General features: G+C 39.6%; 1 protein-coding gene across 1 annotated transcript in view; it reads left to right on the plus strand.

The window, feature by feature from the left end:
- Mvl (Malvolio) overlaps positions 1–18,538 on the plus strand; it is a 64,344-nt gene extending 45,806 nt beyond the window's left edge. The window contains 3 exon segments of the mRNA XM_067119469.1: positions 3,047–3,105; positions 11,338–11,405; positions 17,206–18,538. Coding sequence (XP_066975570.1) covers positions 3,047–3,105; positions 11,338–11,356 — 78 coding nt within the window. The 3' untranslated portion in view covers positions 11,357–11,405; positions 17,206–18,538.
- Positions 18,539–18,540: the final 2 nt, after the last annotated feature.

Here is an 18,540-nt window from a genome sequence, read left to right on the forward strand (position 1 = left end):
CGACAAACATTTGAATCGAGAAACAGCCGTTTGCCGATGTCAATTACCGTAACTAACACGTTTATAAAGGGTTGCGTTGCGGTTGTTGATTTGTTAAAAATTTGCTCATTTTCAATGGTGATTTCCATAAATAAAAATGAAATTACGTAATGCCTTAGAGGGGGAGGGGGGTTTGGTGAAGTGATATGAGTGTGACAGTGGGGGGAGGGGGGATGCAGCCATAAGTTACGTAACATTTTCATATTTTTTCCTTTGTCTCTTTTTAAAAGATGTAAATGTAAAAGGACAAAAGAGAGATAGTAAAGTTTCTCCAATAGACTTATAATAAATTTTAGTAATATTGAGAATATGGTATTTAATTTTTTTTGCATTATTATGTTTAAAAAATATTATACGCTTAAAAAATATCACAAATTCAACCCTTGTTTGTACTTCAACATTTTTTTTTATATATGTATTACATGAAATAGAATAATATCACAAACTCATCCCTTTTCTGAGCTCCGACATTCTCTGCTTTTTGCATAAATATGACTTAGAAAAATATCACAAATTAAATTAATCCTCTTCTAAACATGGCATAAGAGAACATTTTCATTTCAAATTTATCTGTGATTCTTTAATATCATAACATAAAAGTATTAAGGAAAACCTAAAGGTAATAATTTCCAGGTATTAGGCTAGACTTTAATATTGCATTAAAAATAAGGAAGCATACTAATTGGGGAGTTACTAGCTGATTTTATGTAATTTTCTAGGGGGTTCTGGACATGTGTTAAGAGGCATGACAAGGGGGAAGGTGGTCAAAAATTACCAAAAAAAGTGCAATGTAATTTTTGAACGGCCCCTTAGGAACTAAACCTAACAAATGACAGTGATTATTCATAAGCTTTGTTCTACTTTTGATAACACAACAATATGTATGTGGAATGAGCTGGTAAGACTGTTTACAAAGGGGGTTTTTTAGGGGTGATTTCTGACATCTGGGATTTTCAGTGGTCTGGCAGTGGCCTGGTCCCAAGGGTGCTGGTTTTAAGAGGTCAGGCTGTAGTTATACTTTACAGTATTTAGATTTTGGCCTGATCTTTAATTTATGTTGGAATAAGAAACAGTGTTTGTCTCAATTTTATAGTTTATTTTTATTACACTTTAACTGGAAATGGATAGGATGTTTTCTATACAAGTTGCCTATTTCATAGTCTCATACAGGGACACTGCATAAGTTTGATTTGGTAAAATTTGGGCTGTCAAACCAAGCACTAGGGCTCTTTTGGCCATTCAGTGTTTAAGACAGGGTTAAGGAAAACAAGGATGTAGAGGTGGAGGGGGTGGGAAAATCCCACATTTGCACCAAAAGAAGCAACATTTCACCCTTTCATACCAGCATGCATCCTATGATACGCAATAATGGCATAAGAGGAGTAGCAGCCTGTATCATATGATATCATTATTTCGCCCAGTGATATTTGAACAAATTTTCAGGAAAACATTCAGATCACTTGAATGGGCCATGGACTGACTATATGGCAACACTGAAGGTCACACTCACACCTCAGCTCAGGATACAAGGGGGAATTGTTAGACTTGAGATTTCATGGGGGAATGTACTACACCTCCCTATCCCAGTGCATCTCATATATATTTGCCCATAAATATACTCAGGGATTATTGCTGGTTTTATTATCTTTTATGATAGCATGTCAGCTGTAATTGTAATTTTGCAAAGTAAAGTACAAAATAATATGAGAAAGAACATGTAATACTCACTAAAAGGTACTGTACCTCCCCCATCCCAGTCCATCTTGTAATTATTTATCCAAAAGTATACTCTAGGATTGTTGGTAATTTTAGTTTATATCTTTTTCAATATTATTTGAGCTGAAATTGTAATTGCATAATAAAGTAAAAAAAAAAAAACTATTAGAAAGAACATATATAACTTGATAAAATTTGTGTATTTTTATGATTGTTGTGGAAAAGAGGCCCTGCACAGGGTTGGAAATATTGTTGTGGAAAAGAGGCCCTGCACAGGGTTGGAAATATTTACTTTTAACTTTCTGCTAAACTTAAAGTTTGCAAGGTCTCGGGGTATTGTTAATATGTAATTTAGCCTGGCCTGTAAGGGTTTAGGGAAGTTGGACATCAAGACTGAAGAAAGGAAGCATCAATGGAGGTAAAGTAAAAGGATTAAAAGTGGGTGCAGCTAGGGTTGAAGGGACGCTTCAAACTCTTTTCAGTAATGCCTACGGTGCACTAAACCCCATACAGGACTGCAGCTCAGAGTGACTCACAGTAGGTGTTACTGATGTTCCTCACAGCTCTCCTTTGGTCCCAACTGCATTGCTTTCTGGCTTTTACTTTCATCCATTCCCATTTGGATCTCTCCACTAACAGTTCAACTTCCTTAACCCAGCTGTAATATACACCTCACTTAGGAAAAATTCTATCAATCCACTCCTTTTGAGTTGAGAAAGGCAACTCATTCTCTCATTAAATACAGTATTATAAAATAGTAACAGCAAAAAAATATGCAGCTGTGTCTTATTGCTTTCAGGAGAATAGCATCATTTGAGCTTTTGAGTTAACACATTTTTTTTCTTTATATGGATGTTTCATTAACACTTCAGGCAGTCCCTGGTTATCGGCACGGGTTCCGTTTTGATGGCGTGATGATAACCGAAAATCAACACTTTTTCAGTGCTGAAAATTGCCAATTTTCAGTTATCAGTGCTTTTGTTAGGTATGTATCGGTGCCAATACCCAATTATTGGCACTGATAAACGGAAATCTGTGATTTTTGACGCCGAAAATTGCAGATTTTCGTTGCTAGACAAGTGTCGTAAAACCAGATCACCGATAACCCGAGCCCGCCGATAACTGGGGACTGGCTGTTTAGCCTTGTCAGTATGTTGTGTGGTGATATTTATAGTAATGGTTACAATGTCACTAAAAATGTTTTAATAGGAAGAATTGAATAAAACTTAAAACTACATATCTCAGATTCATAGAACTGCTTCTCTCAAATCTCTCTGCTTTTTGTTTCAAGCTGTCGGGTCTCACAGGCATGGATGAAAATGGCCCCTCCTTACAACCTAACTTTGAAGGGTAAGGCATTTCTTTGTGTAGTAATTTCTCTGGCAAAAAACTTACTTGGTATTGTGTGTGTGGTAATTTCTCTGGCAAAAAAACTAACTTCTTAGTGGGAGGTAGAAAAGGCTGCATAGTGGAATTTTCTGTCTGTAGAACTTCAACTTGGGGAAATACATTAGCTAACTTTTGTAACTTAATGTATGGAAATAATTTCTCTGGGGTATTAAAGGTAATTCATAATTTCTTTTGGATATAAAAGGTAATTCATTATCCTAACAGTATTATGTTGTCCATTCATGTCTTTTGTGATTTTAGATCTACTGAACACTGCTTTTATAGCATCTTCATTAAAATCAAATCAAAATTATCCACAAACATACCAGTTAAAAATAAGAGCATAATAAGAAATGTAACAAAATATTATTAAAATTCCTTGCCATGCAAAGTTAGCTGGCAAGGAGTTAAGATTTTGAAAGTTGCAGAAAACTGAAGGCTTAAACAAAGGTTTGAGAAATTTTTAGTTGAAAAATTTGTTGATTGAGTATAGTAGGTACTGTGCTCTTTCTCTCCCTCTCTCTACATTTTTCTGTAACCATAGTACATATCACTGTTTGTACTCATATTTCATGGTATTTCTCTCCCTCTCAGACAGAAATTAGTGTTACTGGGGAAAGAGCAGTGTCTTCATTATTTGAACTTCCATTCCTTTTCATCATTTGAATTAGACTATCTTTTTTAATGACATGTTTTTGTACTAATTGAGAACTGTTGCAGTCAACTGTGTTTTTTTTTAATTTTCTTAGCAACAAAAAAATGGCATTGTTTTTCATATAAAAGTCATATTCCTATCATATGAGGTTTGTTCCGACAAGAATACAAACCTACACTTTCATAAATGGGGTTTTCCATGCAAGGCATGTTTTGGCTGTTATTGACTTGGAAACAAAATTGTGTTGCCTAGACCTGTGCCCTCTTACAACCTCAGGCAGCGTAGCTCATCCATCGAATTCTCAGCCGTCAGAGCGTCCGGTTGTCATTGACTGTCTCCTGTTTTTGTTGCTGAGATTTCCTTTGATCACCATGTGTGCGTGTGCGAAAATTTCTTGGTGTTTGTTATCTTCCCTACTTGCTGTGCTTTCAAGTGCCTTCCAGCAGCCAAAGTTATTGCTGTGTAATGTATTTTGTTTTTTGAGAGGAAAGGGGTCTTTTTAGTTGATATCCCTTTGTCTGTGGTATGCAAGCCACATGTTTAACCTCTCTTGCCCGTGTGCAAGATGCTATGATTGAAGATATGCCCAAGTTTAGGTGTTGTGTAGGGAAAGATTAGCCTTGCAGTAAGTCCATGTCCCCTTTAGTGGTTGATCCACACTCAGTGTGCAACTTGTGCAGGGGCCAGGGGAAAGAGTGTACTGTATTAGAGAAGAGAATTGTGATGAGTGTGTAGACTGGCTGGAGTTACATTGGGCCCTCTATGAGAAGAGGATATGAAAGAAGAGATACAATAATCCCTCAGCCAGTTCCTCCTCCCATCCCAGCTTCCCCTAAGCCCCCTAGACCTCTTGCAACTGCCTTGCTCCCTCCCTCGTCAGGAAGAAACTTCCTTTGTGCAGCAATGGCCAGCTTCCAATCCTTGTTCTGGGCAACTGGAATATACCTCTGCCAGAAGATTGATCCCCCTTGATCTCAGCAATAGGTGTTTAAAGAGAGAATTCACCGGTGTTGACGAGGAGGTCAATATCTGACTACAGGACTTCCTTCTTTCCCCCACTTAAGCATCAGTACCTGGAGCAGGGTTCGGTAGCAGTGTTGGAGTTGGGTAGCAGAGAGAGGTCTCCGTCTGTTGCCTCCGTCACCTCATCAGTTGTCTGCTCTGTGCCCAGCCAGCACCTTCAGAACAGCTCAGCATCCAGGAGGAGCCAAACAGTGGATTGGAATAGATGGAGCAGGGGCTTATCAAGTGACAACACCTACATCAGGAAATCCAGCTCTCCATTGGGAGTTGGGATAGGAATGGCGGAGCGTGCCTTCAGGTTGCCCCCACAGAGATTGTAGATGTTGCCTCTCCAGGGTTAGGTCCAGTGGCAGAGCCACCCAAACCCAATTGGGGAGGCAGGACAGAGGCTCCAGACCCCGTCGAACATGTCTTTTCCCTGCTCCGCTTCCCACAGCTACGAATGTCAAGACACCCCACCAAACTCCGACCACAGTAGAACAAGGACTTCCCCTTTACCAGTGCTACCAGAGTTCCACCCCACGGATCAGTGTCAGGAACTTACAGAGGACAGGATGGAGAAGGACCCCCATAGACAGACCACCACCCCCAGCAGGGAAACATCCTTGTCAGCCACCCAGGAGGAGACAAGAGGAGAGGAGAGGAACATTGTAGACCCTGAGGACCAGGAGGACCTTGCACACCCAGAGGTCCCCAAAGAAGAATGTGGATTAGAGCCATCTTCTGGTTTGAGAGTTATCAGCAGCATGGCTTGTGGAGATGAAAGGACTCAGAGACCCCGGTAAGTGGCCCACCCTTAGGATGTATCTAGGACTGTCAGGGAAGATCCTGTCATATGTAGTGTGTTAGGTAGTCCATCTGTGGGCATCATTCTCAGACATCATGAGTCTTTCCTCTCGATGGTCCAGAGGAACATTTTATGGGAGAACTGGCTGTCACTGTGGAATAGTCCGTTGCAGGACTCCTTGGGTTATTTCTCTCCAGAGAGACTCCAGAAGGCCATCAAAATGTGGAAGGAGGAATCAAGGGACACCTTCTTTTCTCAAGCCACCTCCTCCCTAGACAGAGGGTGAGCAGGGCTAACCCACTGGGTGGGCAGTGCAACATCAGCAGGAGATGTTCTTCCCTGAGACCTAGGTACAGACAGCCGAGCTTTAATGGTGGCCCCTCAGTCATTTCAGTCAACCCATCCAGCCAACAGGAGGAACCAACCAGGAAAGAGAGGAGGCTCAAGATGAAAAAAAAAGAGACTCCCCATTTAGCTTACATGGGTAGGGGGTTGCCTGGCCAACAATTGGATGGTGTGGCAGCAGTACGGGTGTGAAGTGGACAGTAGCAATCCTGAAGTAGGGTATAGGCTGCTCTTTGGCCCCACAAGAGCACCCCTGGTTCCTCACCCCATCCTGTTCCTGTCCTACAGGCCAGACTCACCAAAGGGGAGAGCCCTGCATAAGGAAGCCAAAGTGATGCAACAGAATAGAAGGGGCCAGTAAGGGTTGTGTTAGGCAACTTCCCCAAGCTTTATAGCTGCCTCTTCCTGATGGAGAAAGCATCCAGAGAGTGTCATCTGATGATCAGTCTGTCGACCCTGAACAAGTACCTTCAACAGATGCCCTTGATGGAAATGCCCCAGTCATTCCTGGCATCCATAAGAGAGTGGGATTTTGTGATCTCAGTGGACCTGCAGGATGCCTGCTTCCACATCCCACATTCACCTGCCCAGGTCTTCACAAGGGTCTTCCAATTGGTCTCTTTGCAAGGCATCCATCTGCAAAGGTACCTAGACGACTAGCTGATCATCCTGTTGCAAGAGGAAGTAGAGAAGGTGAGGGACTTGATGCTAAACCTGTGTTGGACATTATGCATTGAGGTGAACCTCCCCAAGTCTGAGTTAGAGCCCAAGAAAAGCATCGAATACTTGGGCATTAGGTTGAATGCAGAATTGGTGAGAGCTCTCCCCCTCACAGGAGAAGATAGCCAAACTGATGGACATCTCTATTTCCTCTCCAAGATATCCCCACCAGCTAAGTGGCAGGTCCTGGTGGGACACCGTCTCCCTTGAGAAACTGGTCCTGAGGGGAAGAGTACAATTCCGATCCCTCCAGCGGCAGATGGAGACCTGGCAGCGTCAGGAAAAGCCTATAGAAGTGACGCAAAAGGTGAAGGAGGACCTAAGTTGAGAGACCCAACCAACCTAATGCCAGGAATGTCCCTCAGCAAACCACCAAAGGAGAGTGCATTTTGTGGAGCAAAGAACACGTAAACCTTCTTGAAATGAAAGTGGCATGGTTTTTAACACTTAGCAGTTCAGACACCTTTTGGAGGCCCACTTGGTTATCATGATAAGCAAAAACATGATGGTGGTAGCTCATATCAACAAGCAGGGAGTAACAGTCCCCCGCAACATCCTTCATGATCTGGCAGTGACAATGCATGAGTGGTCAACCTCTTGGGACCTGAAACTGTTGACTAGGTACATTCTGGGGAAAAAGAATGTCATCACAGACCAGCCCAGCAGGAAGGACCAGGTCATCAGAACGGAGTGGATCTGTGGCAGGCTCCACAATAGACCTGTTTGCAACAGCCGCCAAGACCAAGTTGCTTCTGTATTGTTCCATGATACCAGACAATACAAGACAAGTGTAGCAGATCAGCACAACACTCAGCCTCTGGCTACAGGGGGTGCCATTAGGGGTCATCTGGATGTGTACGCCTTCCCTCCATGCAGCCAATTGTGAAGAGTACTAAACAGATTCTTACCATTCCCAAGATCTTCAGATGACCCCTAATGGCACCCCTGTGGCCAGAGGCTGAGTGTTGTGCTGATCTGCTACACTTTTCTATCATCCCGAGGGAGCTGCCTCAACCACCCAGCCTTCAGATGCAGGAGCACAGAGGAAGGTGCCATCAAAATGTAGCTGCCCCCCACTTCACAGATAGAGGCTATCCAGCCGCTCAGTAGAAAGAATGGTTTTTCAAAGGACTCTGCAGCCACCAGACCCTCCGTGGTCAGAGTCTACTAGGGGAAGTGAACAGAGTACTGTCAGTGACATCAGAGGGGATATGGTCCCCTCCAGTGGCTGCCATCAAGGGGTACAAGAGCAGGTCTTCTAGCCAAGGGGTATTAAACATGTTGAGATCCAGGGAACTGTCTGCCTTCATCACAGGCTTCCAGAGGAAGTGTCCCCTGAGGGTGGTGTTGGGCACCAGAGTGAGACATCATCAAGATCCTCTCTCTCTAGCTTATGGGGAGCCCCATATGTGATCCTTTGCCAGGCTTTGGACAGGGACCTTACCTTGCGGACTGTATTCTCCCCGGCACTTGCATCTGGCCCCTCTATGTCGTCACTCACTCTGAAGGTTGGTCTTTCCTGTCCTCACAGTTCAAACCGAAGTTTTTGGCAAGACCCAGGATCCCTCAGTCCTGAGTCTCAGTTCTGAATGGTTCTCAATCCCCTCCCTGAAGGACTTCATCAGGGGAGATGAAGAGATGATGATGTGCCCAGTGAGAGCCTAAGGCAGTACCTAGAGAGAACAGCCTCCCATATGGCTAGGTGTAAAAGGCTGTTCTTCACTACAGGCAGTCCCTGGTTATTGGCGATCGGGTTTTATGGAGCTTGTCTAGCGACGAAAATCTGGGCCGAAAATTGTTGATTTCCACTTATCAGCACCGATAATTAGGTATTGGCGCCGATACATACCTAACAGAGGTGCCAATAACTGAAAATCGGCAATTTTTGGCACCGAAAATTGCTGAAAAATCGTCGATTTTCGGTTATCAGCGATTTTCAGTAGTCGTTGTGCCGTCACAACAGAACCCCCGCCGATAACTGGGGACTGCCTGTACAAACAAAACAAAGGAGGAGGCCTCAAAGAACAATCTCAAGTACAAGAAGTCATCACAAGGGCCTACAACTCCAACAGAGACAGGGGAAGAGTTCCCAGAAAGAGTAAAGGCCCATAACATCAGTGCCATAGGTACTTCGATCGCATATAGGAGAAACAACTCCTTCGATCGCATATAGGAGAAACAACTCCTTCCTGCCGTTGCTGAAGGTGGGCATGTGGAAGTGCCAGGCTGCCTTCACCACCTCCTATCAGGGGGATCTAGCCCCCAAGTCTTTGGACACTTACACTTTGGGCCCCATAGTAGCAGCCCAACAGGTGGTACAGTGCGTCCTCAACTTATGGCGGGGGATCCGTTCCAGCACCGTGCTGCAAGCTGATTTCCGCTGTAAGTCAATTTTTCTCCGTTATCGGTGCTTTAACTGTGCTTATGGCGCTGCAACCTGAGTTATGGTGCCGTTACTTGATGTTGCATCAAGTTACAGCACTGTAAGCACCGTTAACTTGATGCCTATTCTTGCTGCTAGTATCGTCAACGGTGCCGTAACTTGATGCAACATCAAGTTATGGTGCTGTAAAACGCTGTTAACGGCACTGAAAAAGCGCTGTAAGATCGAATCACCATCTTGGTGGTGCCTTAAGTTAAGGGACAGATCATCCTCCCACCTAAGAGTCAGTTTCCATTTATGAAAGTATAGGTTTGCATTCCCGTCAGGACAAATTTCAAAGTTTTAAGTTAACTTGTATTTTCCATAGGATACAAACCTACACTTTCATAAGGGTATTTTACCCACCTCAGCCACTCCTCCAGTCATTATCTATCCCCAGCAAGAGCATAAGACTAGATGCAGAGACCGATTAGGAGTGGATGTGCTAGGCTGCCCGAGGTCATTAGGGGGCACAGGCTTAGGTGATAGGGTTTGTTTTTGAGTCAATGACAGCTGAAGCACGCCTTGTGTGAGAAACTATTTATGAAAGTGTAGGTTTGTATCCTATGAAAAATGTTACTTTAAAAATTTTTAATTTCTTGAAAGAAGGATAATGGTGTAAATTTTATTTGTATCCAAAAAAACTTTAGTCAAGAGTAAAATAATAGAATGAATATTAGTTAATTAGGTACTCGTACATCCCAGATATGCGAACTTGTACATGTTTCTTATTCCATGATAAATACAGTTTACACAACAAACCACATATTTTAACTGGTAAATGTGGACAATTGATAAGTGACAAAATTATTTATCTGGAATATACGGGTGTGGAATAACAGTGTTAATGGGATTGGAAATGGCAGTTGTCCAGTGATGAAAGGGTTCAAACTGGCTTAGATACACAAATGAAATGATATCTTTACATTCTGGGAAATAGCTGGGGAAATCCAATGAATTTTTTGAGAGGTTAATGTTAGTGCTAAACATTAAATTTAAAAATGAATAGGGAAAAGATGGTAAATTATCTCTATGAATAATTTAAGTAATATGGCTTCCCCACATATAGGATGCTTAACTTTGCATTTTCTTTCATCCACTTCATAAGTTATCATGGTGTTTGATGTTTGTCAGTAAAGACCATGGTTGGCCACCATCGATATCATAAAGGGCTTAAGACCTTCACATGGGTATCTGGAAAAAGAATTTGATACAATTAGTTAACATATGACCCAAACTCTACCTATCATATAGAAGGGCTATCAACAAAGTGAACAAAATGTCTTGTAGAGGTCCAGCAAATATAGTAAGAGAGACTGTATAATGATGAGAATTTGATACAATTAGTTAACATATGACCCATACTCTACCAGTCATATAGAAGGGCTATCAACAAAGTGAACAAAATGTCTTGTAGAAGTCCAGCAAATATAGTAACAGAGACTGTATAATGATGAATTAAAGTTTCTTTATATTGAAAACTTGAAAAAATTAACTGAATACCTCAAATCTGACAATCCGTTTATTTTTCATTAGACTAAATCCATCAATAGTTTGCTTATTACAGTAACATTTAAATACAAAAACAAGTAGATGCTGCTGTTCATAAAATTCCATGCAATAACTAATGAAATTCATGTCAGGAAGACCACTAGATCCATCTCATCAAGATTAAGAGCATAAGCAATCGGTGAGATAAGGTTTAGAGAGCCCTGACATTTTCATACATAGTGATACTGGTCATACCATAAATTACATACAAGGGATAATGGTCATACCATAAATTACATAGGGACATTGGAGTGAGACAGAGCTGTTATTGAAAAGTACCTGCCCATACAATTTTAAATGAATCTGGCACCATCAGTAAAACTGAGAATATGAATCTATCAGGATAACAATGGAAATCGATTTCTTAGACAAGATACAATAATCTTAAGGTCCATTCTTAAGCATGTGTTCCAGAGAGTACACCCACCAGGTATTACCCAGGTGCAGATAAATGAAGACTAAAACAAACATGAATTGACCTCTTCCACCACAGGACTACCCCCATTTCCAGTCCCATCAATTTTGTTGCAACTCTCCTGCATAGTCCATATAAATACTCTGTCATTTACCAACTGTCCATATACACCAGTGAAATGTCTGAATTATTGTCAGTGAAAAAAATGTGTTATGAGCCTTTTTAATTTTGTATTACCAAGTGTTTGATGTAAAATGATCATTCCCTTCTTGCAGTTCCTACCCCAGCATTTAAGTGTAGAAGCTTATACTTTGGATACAACAGAAGGTACCACCACGTAGAGGTAAGCTTTTTTTATATTTTACATACCAAACTTTGTTTTCTATAAGTTTGTTTCAGGGCAATATTCATTGATAACTAGGGTGAGTATCACCTGAATTTCCATTTTGGTGTGCCATTTTTCTGCTTATAAAATGAAAACCTCTTTCCTAGCAGCTTCCAACATAAGATTCTATTTTTTACATTGTATACAGTGTAATGAAAACCTTTATCCATACAACTTAGTGGATTTTTCTATGGAACATATCTCCATAATTATTGTGGAAAATTCACTAATTTGAGGATTTTTTCTTAGAGCAATGTAGGCATTACTTAGGGTTCTTGGCAGTGCCCCTTTGACCCCTAGCTGCACCTCCATTCATAAGATCTTTCTTCCATCTTATTTTCCACCCTCTCTTTACAATTGTTTCAACATAATTTTCAGCGCTGAATGACCTCATAGGTCCCAGTGCTTGGCAAGTGGCCTAAATTTAATATTCAGTTCAGTACACAAATAACACTGTAAATAGAGTACTGTTACCTGTGTAGGTACAGTACTGTAATTCTATTGTTCATTCTACCTTCTGGAAGTGATTAATGTTGACTGAAGATGATGATGAAGAATTAGCTGTGCAATCTGATGAATGAATGACTATACTGCAAAGCAGAGGAGTTACACGTCCTCTGGGGGCATCTCTTCCCCATCTTCAGGTACGTCCTCTACCAATTGCACTTCTTCAGGGGTTTTGGGATGCTTTGGAGGGTCCTTCTTCACCACTGAGAAAAAACTGGTGATAGGTGTCACTGCTTCATGGTGCTGAGGAGGTTATTGTAGGGCATCAATAACCCCTCAAGGCCATTTGTAAACTTTCGGGTGCATTCCATATAAGGATCCCATGCCAAAAAATTCTCCTTCACCTCCTTGAGTATCCTGATAAGTCCAGACAGACAGGCCCTCATCCTCTGAACCTGCCATGTCTTCATCCTCGCTGGCAGACTTCATCAGCTCTTCTAATTCATGGTCTGTCAGGGGTCAGAGTGGGCATGAATGAGGGTGCCAACTTCATCCTCAGTGATGTCATGGAAGCATTCTCACCAATTGTACTGCCTTATGAGTGGCTTAATGTTGAATTTCCTCTGGTAAGAAGCCCTTGTAATTGTGAACACACTCCGGCCACAACTTTTTTCAGCAGTTGTTAAGGGTCTCCTCCTTCATGTCATTCAACAATTGGCCGATGACAGACAGATGTAGCTACTGTGAATTTATGCAAGTAGTCCATTAATTTAATTTTATTTAATTCTATTTTTATTTAATTTTCTGGGGTATTTTTATTTTTACTTATTTATTTTTGTTAATTTTTATTTATTTTATTTATTTATTTTATGTAAATATATTTTTATTTTTATTTAATATTATTTATTATTTATTTTTATTCAATTATTTTCTTTTATTTTTATTTATTATGTCAGCTTCCATTGCCTTCACCAGGCGCTTGAGGGAGTTCTGAGTGTCAAGTGCCTTGAAGGCACGGATCACACCCTGGTTGATAGGCTGGAGGAGAGAGGTGGTGTTGGCTGGGAGGAATTGGCCCAGACTCTGTCATAATAAAGATCCACAGGGTGGCCACCAGTATTGTACATAACCAACAGTACCTTGAACTCCATGCCCAAGTCGTTGAGATAATCCTTTACTTGAGAGATGAGGTTCTGATAGAACCAATTAGACGTAAGGACTTGGGTGATCCAGGCCTTGGCGTTGTGCATCCATAATGCTGGCAGCAAATGTTTGTTCTTTTCTTGAGGGCCATGGGGTTGGCAGACCTGCATATAAGGCCTGGTTTCAGCACAAATCCGGATGCATTTCCACACATAAGGGTAACCCTATCCTTCTGGGCCTTGAGCCCAGGGGCTTTGGCTTCATCCTGCATGAGGTATGTTAGTGAAGGCATTTTCTTCCTGAACAATCCAGTCTCATGCATATTGAACACCTGGAATAAAGGATTAAAATTATTCAATAAAGTATAAAGCTAAAGACATTTTAAGTTGTAAAAAACAACGAATATTGTTAAAAAAATGTAATAATATAATAATAGATAAAGAGAAAGGGTATAAGTTAAAATTTAATCAAATTAAAACCAACCTGTTCTGGAAGGTAGCCATTATTGCTGATGATCTTCTTGAAAGACTCTTGAAAGATTCTGGATAAATCACAGCCACTTCCGTGTCGGCTGATGCAGCTTCCCCATGCAGCAAAACACTCCTCACTTGGTATCTCCTCAGGAAATGTTGGAACCACCCCTTGCTGGCCTGATTATTACAGTATTATTATTGCTAAAATAGTTTAACCAGACCACTGAGCTGATTAACTGCTCTCATATTTATTTTAAAAATAAATACAGGTATGCAAAAAGGCATGTGCTTCCACACTGAACACACAAACACATGTAAATACATTTACTCGCCTGAAAACCTTGAAGAGCTGACAGTGTTTCTGCTTGTGGCTCTTTCTCCTCCTCCTCTTTGGCATCGAAGCCTATGAAATCTGCTTCCTGTACATCACTGCCTTCTGTGTCGTCACGAGTCTTAAAGTGCTGGTACAGCTGTCTTGCCTTCTCACGGATAATGTTGCCGTCAAGGGGATATTCTTCTTCCTACTGTCATTAATCCACACTGCCAATGACGTCTCCATCCTGACGATGTTTTTGTCATACATAGTTGACACTTTCTTGGCACTATCCAAGAAGCTCATCTTGACAGACACTCTTATTTCTTATTTCCATCTCTTCTTTATGTACCTGAAAACATTTAGAACTTGTCAAAATACTTTATAATTCAGAAAATGACTGTAATGAAATTACAGTAATTAATTACTATGTAAAATTTATATGCTACAGTATATTTGTGCATTACTGTAAACACTTTCATCAATAAATGATTAATTACCTCACAGTACTCTAACTCATGCCATAATGGCGGGCTACTTTTGTGTAATTTCTTCCCTGCCACGTCAACATATCCAGGAGATCTGCCTTCTGTTGTAAAGCATTACGTTCCTCTGGCACTTAGGCTTTTTGCTTAGAAGAATTAGGATGTTTTGGAGGCATCTTGCACGGTTAATAAATACATGCACAAAGATGAAAACACTGCAGCAAACAATCAGATGTTTCAAGTGAATGAGCAGTGCGGTGAACTGGTAGATAAAGCAGAAGCCTTGTGGAGATGCATCTTGGCTGCTTTACATGATGCCAGCCAATAGCGTATCAAGTACCATTGCACCCAAGTACTATATTACCCAACATGCATTTTCTTTTTGGCAAGGTGTGTTTGGCTTGGAGATGTCGTCTTTAAAAGCTTTTAATGTGCTTGTTTCTATTCCTTTTGAACGAAGTTAATTTTCAGCAAAGTCAGGTTGAACGAAACATTAAGAGCAAATGATAATTTCAGCGAAGGTTGCTTTTAAGCGATTACCATGACTGGTTATTAGCTTCACTGGCTGTTATGTTTTTAAAATCACTTATTCAAAGTTATTAGAAGCATTCTTAATTAACAACTTAAATGGCCGTTAATGTTTTTCAAGTCACTTCTTTTTTCATCTTCTTACTTGGAAATTTCAAACCAGGTATTCAGTTCTTAGTAGCATTCAAAACTAACCCATCATGGATAGGTTATAATGGTTTCATTTATAGAAAGGATAAAGCTACTCAAACAATTACATGGTGTTTTGAAGTGAAAGGTTGCAAAGGATGATTAAGTACCACATTGGAATACGAAAGGGACAGAAATTGCACTGAGAAAGGAGAACACTCGCGTGCTCCCAATCCTGTTAAAGTTGGCGAAGAAAGGGTTAAAGAAAAAGTCTGCAAAGCTGCTGAAACGACACATGATCGCCAAGAAGCATACTCCAAGATGCCATTGCTGGTTTACCAAACGAACTTGCAGTGAGGATTGGATCAAAATTGAAATGTGCCGTATCTAGGAGGCGAAGAGCTATGGGGAACTACCCTCCACCCCTTCAATCAGCTGCATCCATCGTTATGCGGGAATCCCTGTGGTCTACTTTCATGGGCGATAATTTCATTCCTCGTGACAGTAGTATAAGTGATGAGAAAAGAGTTATAATTTTCGGCACTAATGAGAGTCTTCCGTGGCTGAGAGATAATAGTCACTGGTTAGCTGACAGAACATTCAAAACAGCTCCAAGTATTTTACAAATTTTTACAGAGCATGCATTGATAAAGGAAAGTGTAATACCTTGCATATGTTTTACTCATGAATAAATGTGAAGAAAGTTACACAGTAGTATTCAACAAATTGAAATTACTAGAACCTTTGCAGGACCGTATCTCCATTTTGATAGACTTCAAAATTGCTTCAAGAAATGCAGTAACCCGCACTCCCGCGCTCAAGTATAGCAGGATGTTTCTTCCATTTAGGACAGAGTGTATGGAGAAAGATTACCAACGTGTGAATAAGAGATATTTTAACGAAGACAATTATATTGGCCGTCCAATGGCAAACAACCATAGAAGGAGACCTAAATTTTTGTTATCTGTTTGGAACGCTGTTAGCAGGTTTCAGTTCAATCTCCCATGAAAAAATAATGCTGTAGGAGGGTGGCACACTGCTTTCCAAGGCAGTTTATCTTGTAATCACCTGACAGTTTGGCTCTACTAAGAGACTTTAAGAAAGGAAGAGGGTCTACAAAGGACGAAATATTTGGGAATAATTTCAGGAGAACCTTCACAAAAAAACAGTAGATACAAGAACTTAGAAGAGTTAAAAGCATTGCTGAATTTCTAGAATAAATTTTTTTCTTATTTAAAAAGTTTTTAATTTTTTGTTCTTTTTACAGTAATAAAAATATATTTCTAGTGTATTTTTATTGCTATTCTAGTATAGTTTTATTTCTATCAACTTTGCTCAAAACGTCTTAAAAAAACAGTTAGAGGTTTGTTAAAAGTGACATCGCTCAATAGGAATCACTTAAAATGCCATAATCTATTATATGCTCAAAATGACTTCGCTCAATTTGTCTTCACCTAACTTGACCTCGCTCAAACAACTGGACACGAGCAAGACTAGTGGTAGAAATCATTATTATACTATTATGGATATTAATAATTATATGTTTATTATTATTATTAATATTCACATGTTTATGTACAACCAAAGCCTCCTTCATTATATGCATGTCATGGTAATAATAATAATACCCATTTTGGCAATACTGTTGCATCCGAGACAATTTATTCTTTCAGTTGGCCAGACATTGTCTGAATAGCTACATAAAATGTGTGTCCTCTTTTTGTTCTGTATCATTCCACAAGATTACACTAACCTGCTTGATATTAGCATTTGCTTTCACCCATGTTTTTTTCCATTTGAGAAAAACAAGGCAACACAGGCACCAAAGCAAACGAAAAAACCACAGAAAATAACATAATTCTTAAGGCAAAATTTCTTGAAAGTAGTAGGCTACTCATCCCAATCCAACATCACGCAAAGGTGAAGTGAATGATGAGTCCGCTCTTGACAAAAGTCAAAGAAAAAGTGGCTGGACAGAATGGGTAGAGTGGTTGCATTCTCCACTCACCCCCTACCTCCACTATGGCATGGCCCATGTTAACTGGTTTACACATGCACACCAAAGACATTCCATATAAAAAGCTTTGGTTTTTATACCTAAGAACAATATAAATTGCTTTAAAAAAAAATTTATATTAGAATTTTGTGATATTTTATTTTTACTCGTTGAATACCAATACTGGTTGATGACCTTTTCTTCACTTTGTGTACCATATATTCAATAAATTCTTATTTTGCAGGGACTAGGAGGATGGGTTTTCAAATCAGTGAAGTTTTACCTAATTACGGTAAGAAATTAGATTTTAGAGGAATATTATTTCTTAATTTTAAAAGTGAAACACAACAAAAATAGTGGAAAAATGTCTGTCCCTTTTTTTTTTTTTTTTGTACTCCCACATTATAAAGGTAGATTTTGTATACTGGGACCAAATTAATACGTAAAGAAAAAGGAATTCCAGGATGCTGTAAAAACAACAGAGGAGTTTCATGTTTTATATGTGATGATGATAAGGTAGGAGAAAAGATTGTATGATACCATGAACTGGTAGTTGCAACAATACTCATACCAGTATGTGAGATACAATGAGCAACATCTTTGCCCACATTTCTCATGTAAATTGTTCATAACTTATATTGGTGTCAATACTGATTTTATAGGAATTACAGTTGTAAAGCAGGAATATATCCATCACTACTGGTCAAATGTGCCTTGGTACTTATAGGTGAATGCTTTGCCTTAAATAATAAAGTTAGGAATTTTACTAAATTCTCCATCATACTCAAATCACAATTACTGGTACATGAGTTTCTGATGTGTGATACTGTACTTGTCAATTTTAGAGTAGTATTGATTGGTATGTTTCTGTCTTGCAATTGTCAAAAAGCAAATGAAAAAGCATTTGGTATCCCAGTGCAGAGTAAAACAGAAAAATTGAGGTGTTGAGGTAAGAATCAAATTATGAAAACAGAAATACTGTATCCAAGTTATTCATAGAATATTCATCTGCTCTGGAAAATTAATCAAAAGACTGTTGAAGTTTCATATTTTGTTTTTAAAGATAAGTTGTGAAAGCCAAAATAATATTTTTTGTAACTGTGAATCTTAATTTTTATACCAAAATAATAAAAGCAAATATGAAAAAAAGTTTCATTGTGTATGTTGAAACATAGTTGTTCAGTATTTTTGCCATGATATTTTAATCACAGGCAGTTTTTCCTGTTAGCAACTGTGAAAATTTCAAAAATGAAAAATCCAGACTTCTGATTACTGAATTGTACTGAAATTATTCAATAGTGGAAGAGTCCAAGCATCTTTTGTTTCCTGGAAGGTTGAATTGAAAAAAGTATTCTTTTTCATTTGTTCTTCCATGCCATTGGCATCTTAGGATTTATTTCCTGTGTTTGTTAAACTTGGCCACATGTTTGATACACTTGGTCACAGGTTTTAAGTTGAGCATGTTACATCATTTGGTAACATTTCTAAAAGACACTGCTTTTTTTATAAGTAAGTATTCTTTGTATTAAAAGATCATGACAACTGTTGTAGCAATGTATTAAAGTAGGTTATTTGTATA

The sequence above is a fragment of the Macrobrachium rosenbergii genome, chromosome 17 (assembly GCF_040412425.1).
Source record: "Macrobrachium rosenbergii isolate ZJJX-2024 chromosome 17, ASM4041242v1, whole genome shotgun sequence".
Lineage (NCBI taxonomy): Eukaryota > Metazoa > Arthropoda > Malacostraca > Decapoda > Palaemonidae > Macrobrachium > Macrobrachium rosenbergii.